Genomic DNA, 13,857 nt, shown 5'->3' with positions numbered 1-13,857 from the left:
CACACTGATATGGTATGTTCTGATACAAAAAATAATATCTCAGCAGAGCATATGCTATACAGATTCGGCCACTATTGGCTCCTAAAATGACATCCTGCTGTATCACTTATATATTTAAAATTTAAACTCTCATATGCTCCTTTCATAAATAGTTTGTCCTTTTACAATGTTATCCTTAAAATGACCTTGTAGTAAGATTATCGTGAAAAAAAATGCAAGGCTTTAAAGCTCATTTGTTTCCCAAAAGTACTGTCTGAGGTTATGAGATTATCGCCTTGTCATAGTCAGCAAGTATAAACATCAGACAGGTAAGGTGTGAAGCAGACTTTACAGGAATCATGTTTTGCCATTAACGCATTTTTTTTGTTTGTGTTTTTTTTAAATTCAGTAATGGTGGAAACAAGTTCTGAATATGCAAAGCTCAAGGTTAAATGGTGTCTCAACGGAAATGTAAGATTTACATTTTATCAACACACGATCTCTCATGAGCTGACCAAAGTTTTCCCGCTTGTGTAGTCAGCAGTCTCAGGTTCACCCACTTATATTACATTTACTAGCAGTACAACATAGAGGCACCAGGCTGAGAGATCAAACACACATTAATTTTTCCATGAACCAATGCTACAGACACCATTGCAAACGTAACTTTCTTTTCCTTTGTGAATCTCCACCACACACAGGCGCAAACTAAGCGAAATGTTTCCCATATGAGAAACTATGTGCATCATTAGTGATCCGTTTATGGTGAATTCACTGGTCAGTGTTAACAAGCACAGTGCAAGCATTTGTTTGTCCACAATGGATCACTGAAGGGCCCAAGAGGTCAAGGGGCCCCAAGGTTTCAGTCAAAAATCCTTTTGCAAAACATCTTCACTTTGAAGATGTCACAGCAAAGAAGTCATCATGACATCTTCTTAAATTGTGTCTGCCTGGGGGTGTGTAATGTAGGTCTGGGGACCTTTAAGGCATCAGGCCCTAGGCGCCAATTTGCTCACAATTGATATAATGCTGATACTTTCGATTTATGAGCTCCAAACAGATCTGAGTGGACTGACAACCTTCTTATCAAACCTTGGTAACTCAACATCAATACCAAAGCAAACAGCGCTTACATGTACATATCTGAGTTAAGAGTAAGTTGTGGATGTTGGGAATTGTGACGGAAGACCAAAGGTCATAGGTTCTTTCTGCCATTTTTCTGTTACTGTGCAAAGATTCCCCTGTTGTGTGGTGAAGAAAAACTGATGTTCCCCTCAGTCCTTCTCACACTGACACCTGCTCACTCATCTGAATCTTGATCTGATGGTGTTAAAGACAACACTAACTTCCATGATGACAGCTGCAAAATGCTGCAACCGCATCCCCACTTTAGAGTCTGACTCATGAAGTTGCAGCCCCGCGAAGATCTAAAAACACACTACAGGTAACATTTATTTGAAATGCATTTAGGCGATTACTTATTATAATTTTAGAAATTGGGTAAAAAAAATTTATTAAGTCTCAAATAAACTTGTCAGAACTAATTTGGATTATTCACTCATAAAGAGCCAAACTGGTCAATTCACAGCACAGTTTGGAACTTCTATTTAATGAAACTGCACGTAGAGTACAACTAAGTGTAACTTCCAAAATTGCACAAGGACATTTTTATTTACTTTCTGCAGCTGGCAGCATTTGGATTTAAACTATTCCTTTAAAGTTTCAGTCACCCTTATGTCATTTGGTCTACTTTCAGGAACTGAATAACTTTAAACAATGAGCCAATCCTCTGGGTAAATCATGGACTTTTTCTTGTGGGCCTGGACCCAAATATGGGAAAACATTGTGATTTAGGAAATGAATTGTAGGAAGTTGTGTAAATCTGTCAAAGAATTTTTTTTAAAAAGAGCCTACAGCCATGCTAGCGGCTCTATGAGGCAGCACTTAAAGCAGTGCTTTGAGCTAAATGTTTTGTTTGGCAAAGTCCAGCTAAGGCTGATAGGGATGTCATTAGTTTTGTAAGAAAGCCAAAGGATTGGCCAAATAATTAAAAACAACTTGATAAGAAGTCAGGCAATCAACAAATTTTTTTACATTTTATTAATTTAGCTCACACTTTTATCCAAAGCAACTTATAATTGCTATATATGTCAGAGGTCACAAGCCTCTGGGGCAACTAGGGGTTATATGTCTTGCTCAGGGACACATTGGTGGATGTGTTAGAGTAGGGAGTTGAACCCGGGTCTCTCACATCAAAGGTATGTGTCTTATCCACAGCGGCATCACCTGAGGGGGACCAAATTTCATGACAATACATCTGACAGCTCACCATCTACATAGCCGTGTTGCTAGCATGGGAATAAAAAGGACTAAAGTACAACAGGCGGCACGGTGTTTGCATGTTCTCCCCGTGTCTGCGTGGGTTCTCTCTGGCTTGCTCCCACCATCCAAAGACATGCAGTCTAGGTTAATTGGCAACTCTAAATTGTCCTTAGGTGTGAGTGTGAGCGTGAGTGGTTGTTCGTCTATGTGTGGCCCTGCGATGGACTGGCGACCTGTCCAGGGTGTAACCCGCCTTGCGCCCGATGTCGCCCCCCGCAGTCGCCCCCCGCGACCCTGTATGCAGGATAAGCGGTTGACGATGGATGGATGGAAAATACAACAGGCATGTGCAACTCTGTGTATAAGTAATTTGAATAAACATAGAAAGGCGCAGATTGAATTTTACAACATACATTTTTATAAACTGGTATTCAAAATGTTGATTCTGGTAATTATATACCAAAAAGTACTGTCTGAGGTTTTCAGATTATCACCATGTCATAGTCAGCGAGTATGAACCGCAGACAGGTAAGGTGTGAATCAGAACTTACAGGAATCAGGTTTGCCATTAACACATTATTTCTGTTTGTTTTTTTTAAATCAGTAATGATGTAATCAAGTTAAGTTTTGACTATGCCGAGCTCAAGGTTAAATTGTTTCTCAAAAGAAATGGAAGACTTAATTTCATGGCAATACATCCGCCAGCTAGCCATCCGTACAGCCATGTCGCTAGCACGGCAATAAAAAGGACCAAAATATGACACGCATGTGCATATGTATAATTTGTATATATAAACATAAAAAGGCACACACTCTATAGAAAATTATATTGTACTCTCATTGTCCCATGGTTGTCATTTTTTTTATAAACTGGTTTTCAAAACGTTGATTCTGCTAATTATATCCCAGATATTGTGAATTTCAAGCTACACTCAATACTCAAACCAGAGCAGCAGGATAGCCAGAGGCAGGATACAGTATAGAAAAGGTTTGATTGCTACCTAATCCCTTCCAACCACACTTTTCCGACATCAAATTTGGGAGGATGCAACAATTTCTGCGCCTTTCTGAAAAACAACAATCCGACAAGCCCGCCCACTTCACACAGCGATTGGCCAAGTGTGCGAAGGTGAGAAAGTTAGCAGGGTTTGAAGTTATCTCTCTAGCCCTCCTTTTATTCATCACACAATTACTTTTTTTTTTGTCTGTACAAACCGGTGCAAACCGATGACCTTAAGGATAGACAGTGCGAATGTCTGCGTCACTATCTATATTTGAATGATTGTCACATCTCGCCTCTCTCTATGATGATGACACGCTTTTCACCTTGCTTTTGAGTGTGGCTATAAACACTTTTGCCTTCAGACATTACTGGAATTCACAAATAAGTTCACTTCGAGCATACCTCAGCCTTTATAGAAATACTGACCAATCTATTTTGGTGATTAATTTCACTAGGCATAACAAAAATCAAGTGCTCCAGTACTACTTGTGTTGTGACAATACATATACTGTATATAAAAATAATAATCACGATTATTTTTATCTATACTGAGATCACAATTATTTATCACGATTATTCATTGATTTTAGGGACAACATGTTTTATTGCACTTTCAAAAAAAATATATTTTCACATCCATGATGTGCTGCATTTCTGCTAATGTACAAATCTTTGCATCAAAAAAAGACTGGTCCTTAAAGTGCATAATCTTCTTTTCTCTATGCCGTTCTGTGTCTAACTTCCTGCCCAGTTTGATAGGCTCTGTGCAACTTGACAAGGCTTCCGTCAGATCTGCATCTGGCACTCTTCTGGGAAGTGCTGCGCCTGATGGTCTCCCAAGCATTGACTAGAAGACTCTGGCAGCCGTGGAGCAACGGAAACATGCGGACTCGTGGACTTTGCTATCAACTCATGTGGGAAGCTAAAATCGTAATCGCGATCAATATTCGATTTATTGTGCAGCCCTACATATATTATACATATTGCGGTTCCATTATCTCATTTCCACCACTACGATTATCATGATGTTGATCTGATTATGCACAAGATATGCAAATATATATAATACTTCCATTATCATGTTTATGAACACCAGACATGTTTACATGAAGTGTGCATGCTGCACATTTAAAATAATCAACTAAGCTTATTAAATATATTCACATTAATAACACTTAGCAGACACTGAACATGTTTCGTAGGAGTTCCCAGTAAAACTGTACCTTTAAGTGATCTCTGACCGCAGATCGGGGATCTCCCTGCACATCTCCCCGCACATCTCTCTCCCCCACCCACTTTATAACAAATATGTTAAGATAAAGAAGTAAATATCACTGGAATACAGGAATGAGTCATCAGTGTAACTAATCAACTGGACATGATGAAACTAAAACAAAAATAATTTATAACTTAAATATTTGCTGACCACAGAAACTGTGGTGTAATGGCATTTTCTGTGGGGGTGGAGAGACGGGATTGCCCATCTCAGTTTCTTTCACTCTTCAAGAACGTAGTCTATTTCCTTCTACTTGTGGTGTATTTTGCTCTCGACCAATTTTCCTCTAGTCAAAGATGCACCAGCTCACCCAAACTTACCAACAGTTGCAGTAGTGCACACTTGTTACTGTGTAGATGTTATCTGTAAGATGTGGCCCCTTCATAATATTAGACCTCACACTATTGACCTAATTGGATGACCTCCAGCACTGACTACAGACTGAGAGAGGAAGTTTGGAATATGGCAAAATTTCAAGATCATAATGAGGTCAGTGACCAGTTGACGTCAGCAGAAAGAGAGCATTAAAATTAAAATGACAGCAAACAGATCTGTAGGCGAAACGTGTAACTGGAGACTCCAGTTCACAAAAAAAAGAGTGCTAGAGTGCTACCTCTCACTGAATATTTATAGATAAACTGTCACCTCTTGACCACGTGCAACAAACTGGAGGGGTGCTGTGAAGCTGATAATGTTCCGTTTTTCTGTTTGAAATGTTGCACATTGTCCAGTCCAGGACAAAATGATAGAAATGTCCCTAAGTATAATACAATAAAGGTAACTGTGTTAAATTGTGTTTAATATATTCACAGGAAATGTACTGTACCATACAATAACTATATAAACAGCAAAACCTGACATTAAAACATTAATAATAGAATATTGAAGGGCCTCTTCTATTTCCTATTGTATACACAGTTCCTAAATATTGTGCTTTCGTTATGTTTAGACAAGCAAAGATTACTTAAGGTAGTCCTTATATGTAGAGTCCGGTTATCTAATCAAGATAATCTTCTAAAAGAACACAGTGAAACAAGATTGTTGGCATTGATTTGTAACAGAGGTATTAAAATTACTTTTCTTCTTCTAGTGGAAGATAGTTAGTGGCGGTTTGTTAATCTTTTGCATTAAGATCAGAGAATTTTCTAAAAAGATGTTTTAATTGGCATAATTTGTGCTTACTATTACATTGCAGAAAAAGATAATTAGTCAGTTAAGCTGACGTGATCATCGCCTTTCCAGGTGTAGGTGTGGGTGACATCACTGACTTCCTTTTCTTCACTGACTTAAAAGAATGGGCACATCACATCAGTGATCACACTCAAGACAACTTAGAGAAGCTGTTGAGGAAGCGAGAGAGAGTCAACGTTGCAGTATGATGAAGTGTGTGTTTGCCCTTGTTGTCCTGTGGCATCTCTGCTACAGTACTAAGTCATTGAACATGACATTGAACAAGGAGATGATAGACAGACTGGAGATACTCAACAAACTCTACAAAGGAAATAAAGTCAATATCAGCTCTGTAAGTATAATGCATTGATATTATCACACTTTATTCAATTGCAGCATACAACGGCTTTGCCATTACGTATCTGTTGTCAAATACTTCACTCTTAGTGACTGTTAAAATATATGATTAATACATTAATAAAATAAATGCTCTCTCCCCATAGCCATATTGGTATGTGCCAAAAATGCAGCAACATTCAGTAAGTATTATTCTTTTCACTTTTCACCATCTGCACTCTGCATGGTCTTGAACAAGCCTCGTCTGTGGGGAGGCTCACAGTCTCAGACTTTGAAAATCCCCTGGTCAAGAACAAGCTTTGTTGCTCGTAAGCTAAGTTTATGATTACATGCATTTTATTTGCAATAGCCTGACTAGGCAATGTCATTTTTCCATGGCAGTCTTCCTGTGTGGGTGTCATTATCACGAAGCTGGAGCACCTTCTTGACAATGTGACTGTACATAAAGACAACGAGAATATTCTCCCAGAACTTAAGGCCAACATGCAGGAACTTAAGGCCAACATGCCGGAATTTAAGGCCAACCTGACGGCTCCAAAGGAGGTTAGCAAACTAAAACATGACTGCGTGATTTCTTGACAGAAACTGAGTTCTTACTTTTTACTTGCTACATAAGTAGTAGCTTTCACGAAGAGACATAATAATGAACCCTCTCTGTTCCTCTTTCAGAATCACAACTGCTCAATGTTGAAGGTGACTCACCAAAAATCAACTTTTAAGCAGTACGCTAATTTCCTCAAGAAGCTGAACATGTCACTGGATTGATGAAGATTCTAGCCTGTTTTCTTGTTTTATGCAGCGCTACATCAAGTTAATTTCAGTTAATGTTTCCACAAAAACAAAGTTACAGATGTGACCAGTGAAAGTACTAAATATTTATTTTTACACAGTTTACCAATTTAGAATGTTTCATTTATCTATTTATGTGTATGTGTGTGTGTTATTTATGTTTATTTATTTTACAATCTATTTATTATTTATTTATATGCAGACATTGATGTATTCATACCTCTGGAAGGCACAAATCAATATTCACCATGTGAATGCATATTATTTTAGTTCAGAAATATTGTGCTGCTGTTGCCAAATAAATCAACTACTTTCCTAATTTGTTCTCACTGAGTTTTTGTAAATCCTGCTATGTTTAAGAGACAGTGTTACACTATTTATATGCCAAAAGATAAAAACATAATAGAAGAGAAAATGTAACAGGCAGAGTAAGAGAGAGCTTAAGTGAATCAGTGTTTCTTATCTACACATGGACTCATACGAACCTGCACAGATGTGCACAAATAATAATTATCCAGGGCTGGCTATTCACACATGCACTCACACACAAAAAGCACAATGAGAGGGCTGAGGTTTTGTGTTCCTAAAACAGCCTGTATTGCTCTCAGCTGTCTTACTCATAGCATTTCTGTGTTTTGCAAGTGGCTGGGTATCTCTCGTCACACATCAGACTAAAAACTGTTTTGTCATGACTTGAACAGGAAATCTCAGAGAAAGTAAGACCGTATCAGCCCTAGTCACCATGAGCGCATGTGGTGATTGACCAATTATAAGAAAAGTGTGGTTTGCCTTATCTGTTCCTACACTTCTTCTAGTCTGACAATGAGCGTGTTAGGGTAACCATACAATATATGCAGCCTCTGTGCAGCACGAGAGCCTTTGAACTGCAATGGAGTTAGAGGAGCAGCAGCTGCACCTTTGAACACAGAAAAGTAGTAGAGCAGAGGGCAGGTGGAGAGAGACGCTCTGAAGTAGTGCCCACAATGCACCTTGGCTTCTCTGTCTACCCTAGTCTCAATTCCAACCGACCTTCGAACTCCCACTCCGGCCGGCTGCTGTGTCTTTGATTTCTTCCAAGCAAGGCAGCATTCAGCAGTTTAATCACAGAACATCCCTTTCTTATGTAACACATAAACCATAATTAAACAGAGGGAGAAAATGACACTGATATTTTACAAATTCACAAGTTTTTGGGCCAATTTTGGAGGGAAGTGTTAAGAAGAGCAATGACACTGATTAGCTGACATGTTAAACATGTGATTAAGTGATAGTTAACCACAAAATCTTGAATAGCCTATTTAACATCACTTCTTATAAAATATCCCCTATTATTATATTACAAATGTAGTGTTTACTGTCAGGGTACTGTTGTATACCTTGGATTAAGGACAGATTGAGAGATGGTAAAGGAAATAGCAAAAAGAAATTTATTTTGTGCAACATACAGTATGTATTTTCTTTTTTTCTCATTATATTCACTTATTTACAGTCTAATGCATAATGCGTCTTCTAGTGTGAGGGTTTGTGATGGAAAAGGGTAAAGGCTGTTTCTTTTCCTCCTGTCAGAAGTACTTACATCACTGTAAGGTGACAGCTGGCATGTCAGGATTGTTTCTGCATCCCACTATGCTCTTCGTGCAAGAGCCTGAACTGAATAAAACGACCATGGGTATGCTGGCAGATATTGCCAAGAGCTTTACAAGCAGCACACGATTTAGCAGACAGAAAAGATGACTGCGGCTGAAGGTGACATTGGTCTGCACATGAAAAGTCTGGCACAATGAGGAATGTGAGTTTCTGATCTAATCTTCTGTCTGGGCATAAACCTGTCTTTCATAAAATCTCGTTTTCATTCATTAAAATCCTGCACAGCAGTTGGGGGCGCAGGGAGGAGGTGTAATGTCCCTCCAGCTTGACAGCAATTGTTCTCATTCTCCATTAGGGGGCATCAGCGACCCACTGCCCCCGCATGTTTGGCCCTTGCCCTGATTCAGTTTTATAACATGCACCTTAATTTCATTAAGCTACAGTGCAGATTTAACTGGGTCAAATTAAGAGAAAGCTCTGCTGATAGCAGCTGGATTTAATAGGCACTGTGATGTTTTAAACCTCCAAACTCTGCTTAAGATGCCACTCATGACAAATCAGGTGCTACCTGCAGTCTCCTACTGTGCGTTAGGCAGTATGTCGGGGTCGGTCACCAAAGGGCCACAGTCACATGCTATTATTCCTTCTTCACTTTCTCTTGAATGGGACAAACGTCAGAGCGCCGGAGTGCACTGTCTCCGGGATTTGGCCGCAGACGCGCGCTGAGGCTGCAGGAGGACGCAGCGAGAGCGGTGATGGCTGAGTGACATCTGAACACTGTTGTGTGTGTTATTTATTCACGAGCAACTGTCAGCGACGTGGAGTCCATCGAGGATACAATCGGACTGTTCTATGGCTTGTTTTTTCGGCCATGGAGAGTGGATGCCCTTGTGGATGGACTTTACGCTGTGGAGTCCTTATTGGAAGCGACGGGACATTTATTTTGAAATATAAAACCAAGCTGCTGCCACTGACCGCGTCTCTGTGAATCAGAGGTGGGTATGATAATTAAGATCTAAAAGTATTTTGGGGAAGGAAGATGTGACTCTTGATTGATCGGCCTTTAAAATTACAATGAGCTCATGGGACAGTTGTAGCCTATGGAGTGTGCAATTTGAAATCACTGGCAATACACAATATAATCGGAAATGACATACACAAGTAACCTATAATCAGAGCGTACACAAACAAGACACCAACATAAAGACAGTATGTTTACCATGTTGCATTTTTATGACAATAACTATTATCTAAATGAATACACATATACCCAATGTTATATAATGAATTTCTTTAATCAACAGTGATGATGACTTAAGTGAAAAGACAGAGGATTCCTAAAATTAGCCATTTGGGACCCACAAACAGAAGACAGAAGAGCTCACGACCATGGTCATTACACTGAGGATTCAAGTTTCCACTACCTCTTCAGCACTGCAGCTCAAATGATGTCGAATCTAATTCACATAGTCAGGAGGCAAATGTCCGGCCCGGAAATGGCTTGCCTCAAACATCTCATCCTTCATCATTTATCAGAAGATACAATGATGGAGATTGTTTTGCAAGGCTGGAGCACAGGAGCCTCCTAGATTCTAATCCTGCGGATACAATGTAGCACGGCTCCTCAGTATGACTTAAATAAACACTCTACTCCAAACCCACACATGTTCAGGGATGGATCTCATGAACTTCACAACTGTCGCCGACAGTGGGTTTTTGGATGAGGCTCCATCGAGCCGCGTCCTGACGGGCTGTTTCCTCTCGCTGCTCATCCTCACCACCTTGCTGGGAAACACTCTTGTTTGTGCCGCCGTCACCAAGTTTCGACATCTGCGCTCCAAAGTGACCAATTTTTTTGTGATCTCACTGGCCGTGTCTGACCTCTTGGTCGCCATCTTGGTGATGCCGTGGAAGGCGGTGACAGAGATCACGGGGTTCTGGCCGTTCGGCTCCTTCTGTGACACCTGGGTGGCTTTTGACATTATGTGCTCCACAGCGTCCATTTTAAACCTTTGTGTGATAAGCTTGGACCGCTACTGGGCCATCTCCAGCCCCTTTCGCTACGAGAGGAAGATGACACCCAAAGTGGCCTATGTGATGATCAGTGTGGCCTGGACGCTGTCTGTGCTTATTTCCTTCATCCCGGTGCAGCTCAACTGGCACAAGGCCCAAACTAAATCTTCCACCCCTCTCACTGGGGCGCCTGGGTCTTCAGGTTTTAATGCTACATCTTATGCCAGCACAGAGAACTGTGACTCGAGTCTGAACAGGACCTATGCCATCTCCACCTCACTCATAAGCTTTTACATCCCCGTAGCCATCATGTTGGCCACCTACACCCAGATCTACCGCATTGCCCACAGACAAATCAGGAGGATCTCTGCACTGGAGCGAGCGGCCGAAAGTGCCAAGAACAGACATGACAGCATGGGCGGAGGCTCCAGCATCGCAGAGTCCGAGAGCTCTTTCAAAATGACGTTCAAGAGAGAGACCAAGGTGCTGAAGACGCTGTCGGTCATCATGGGGGTGTTTGTGTGCTGCTGGCTCCCATTCTTCATCCTCAACTGCATGGTGCCCTTCTGCGAGCAGTCGAGCGGAGGGGAGGCTTTCCCCTGCATCAGCCCCACCACGTTTGATGTGTTTGTGTGGTTCGGCTGGGCTAATTCCTCCCTCAACCCCATCATCTATGCCTTCAATGCAGATTTCCGCAAGGCCTTCGCCATCCTGCTGGGCTGCCACAGACAGTATCCAGGAGGCCACAACATGGAGACGGTCAGTCTAAACAAGAAATGACTCATGACTCTCTCACAGCACTGACTCATCCTTAATGCTAAGAGTCCGAGTTGCTGTGCTGACTCTGAGTGTGACTGAAGGATCCGGTGACCCTATATGTATCCCTGTTTGAAAGACAAGTGGCCCGTCTGTGTGCAGACTGTCAAGAGTGAGCTTGCCATGCTTACTATGATCGCTACAGTCTTCAAATGGAAGAAGCTCCTGAAAGAGGAGAGGGGATTTTGGGCGATTGAGATTAAGACTCTGGGATGTTGTGCCAGGGAGCTGGGAGTGCAGTGGTGCTGACACGCCCCTGGGAAAGATAATCCCATGACTGGGCAGCACACACCCTAATTCTGTCAGATATTCTTGAATACCATCATACACACGTACACAAACACTGCCAAAACAAGCTCCTCCAAATACAGCGTAAATGCAGCACCCAGCGTGCACACTACAACGTATTACATGACAGCACACAGAAATACTGTTAGTCATTATGTTCATCCTGTGCTCTGCAAGGATTCCAGCAGTAAAGCATCAAACCAAATCCACATGGATGAACATGTAGGTAAAGTACATCCACATGTGACTTAATATTGAAGCAAGAATGAAAACAGATTTGATCTTACATTCGGCTTGATCCATTCATTGTGCGATTTTACAAGTTCTCAGAAATGGACACTAACGAAAATGTGACCTGTTTTGGAAGTAAAGGTACAGAGATGTGAAAACTGTAGTTCGTCAAACAGCAGGTCACATCTCATTGTTGATGCTGGATCAGAATTGTTATTTATATTTCATCCAAATGTCAAATCATTACAACTTTAAACCAAATGTAGTCAACAGACACCTTATAAATTATTTGCTTCACTGCTTGAAAGTGTTTTATGGATGAGTGTCTCATATCACTTTGTGTGTCCTGTATTTTTCATTAACAACAGCTGATGACCTTTTTTAAGGGAAAGATCTAAACAAAGGTTTTTCTTGATTTGTGGTGTGTTTGACTATACTATATGCTTAGGCTGATACACAATTGTAATTGACTGAATTGTTTGGGTAAATCAGTTTAAATTTGCTGCTTTAAAGTTAATTATTAAAGCATAACCTTAGTTTATAACAACTTGGGTCTTACTTCTATAGGTCTGGCTATCATTCCTTTTAGTTCTGATCACCTTGTACTTACTAAAGCAACTGCTGACATCTTGGAACACTGACATCACCACAATGAAATCCGACAATCCGGCAAGAAACAAGAGCAGTCAGACGATCAGACCAGTTGTAAACCAACCCACAGTAAGATTATTGATGCCTCTGTATTTAGAAGAAAAACCAAAAGTGAGCACAAGAAAAAGATTAATACTAACGTAGCGTAATTAGTTTGAATTAATTTGAAGACACATAACCTTATCCTAAATTATGTTGTGGAATAAATTTTGCATTCATTTGATGTTAAATTTTAATAAATTCATATTTTTAGAAGGTAGTAATCCTCAACGGTAGAAGCAATTAAAGTAAGCATGGTATGCAAGTACGAGGAACAAGGAAATCAGTCTGTAAACTGTGATGGGTGTTTACAATTAACAGTTTGCGTAATCATTTTTACAGTTCCCCTTTGTTTTCTCTTCCATATAAGCCTGGCTAGGCTGAGGGTGTGTTTGAAGTCTGTGATCTGATTAACTGACTGCCTGTATCTGTTGTCTCATCAGATGTCTTTTTAGCGATGTCCCATGTTTCTAGCTCTCAGCAGTCAAAGAAATTAATATTTGGGAAGTAGCTTTCTTGCCTGACTTCATGGAGTTCCTGGCAACCTCACAGTGAGAGCAAGGCTCCAGGAAGTCACTGTGCCCAGTCTAGAAATAGTCCCACATGTAACTCTGCGTAAAAACCACAACTTGTTGTTTTCACACTTAAGATAAACCAAATAACATATAATAAGTCAATTAATGAGCTTTAGAGGTGCTGGTGCACTTTAAAAAAAAACCTTTGCACAGAGCCAAGCTAGTTGTTTTTCGCGCTGCTTCCAGTCTTTATGCTAAGCTAAGCATCTCCTGGCGGTAGCTACATACTTATTACATACTTAATGCACAGAAATGAGAGTGGTATTGATCTTCTCATTTAACACTCGGCAACAAAGCAGATACGTTTATTTCCCAAAATGTAAAATCAATCCTTTAACTCGGTGACTACAATATTATCATGGCTGATAGAAATGATGGCTAAAACTCTGAAAAAAAGACCCAGGAATTATCCTATAAAGTGCAGCATTGTATGGTGGAATATCAAGAACAGGTTGTATTACTGTCATTCATCAACAGTTACCTCTTATTTGGTGTACTGTATTTATTTTTTTTATGTGCTAACTTTATGTGCTAACTTGCTTCATCAGTTAGCTACAGTGAGCAGTGATGACACAAACAAAAGCTGTAGGTGTTTATACTTGGCTAAAAACAATCTACTTAGAATGTGCAGTTGTTACAGACGTCTGACCAATGAATGCATGTTATGTTAAATTCATAACAGTATAACCCATCAGAAGAAACAGCTGTGCAGGGTCTGCTTCAGCCGTGTGGGAATATCTAAACGCACAACTAAAATAAAA

The 13,857-nt window shown here is 40.4% G+C and overlaps 1 protein-coding gene across 1 annotated transcript; it reads left to right on the top strand.

Moving 5' to 3' along the window:
* Positions 1-8,968: 8,968 nt before the first annotated feature.
* drd1a (dopamine receptor D1a) lies at positions 8,969-13,607 on the top strand. Its single transcript, XM_038698673.1, has 2 exons — positions 8,969-9,478; positions 9,788-13,607. The coding sequence occupies exon 2, from the start codon at positions 10,158-10,160 to the stop codon at positions 11,274-11,276; it is 1,119 nt and encodes a 372-aa protein (XP_038554601.1). The 5' UTR covers positions 8,969-9,478; positions 9,788-10,157; the 3' UTR covers positions 11,277-13,607.
* The last annotated feature ends 250 nt before the right edge of the window (positions 13,608-13,857 follow it).

Source organism: Micropterus salmoides, unplaced genomic scaffold (genome assembly GCF_014851395.1).
Source record: "Micropterus salmoides isolate LMB-PRFRI ecotype aquatic unplaced genomic scaffold, ASM1485139v1 Ms_hic_scaffold_5, whole genome shotgun sequence".
In the NCBI taxonomy this organism is placed as follows: Eukaryota; Metazoa; Chordata; class Actinopteri; order Centrarchiformes; family Centrarchidae; genus Micropterus; species Micropterus salmoides.
This window is presented reverse-complemented; position numbering and strand designations above follow the sequence as displayed.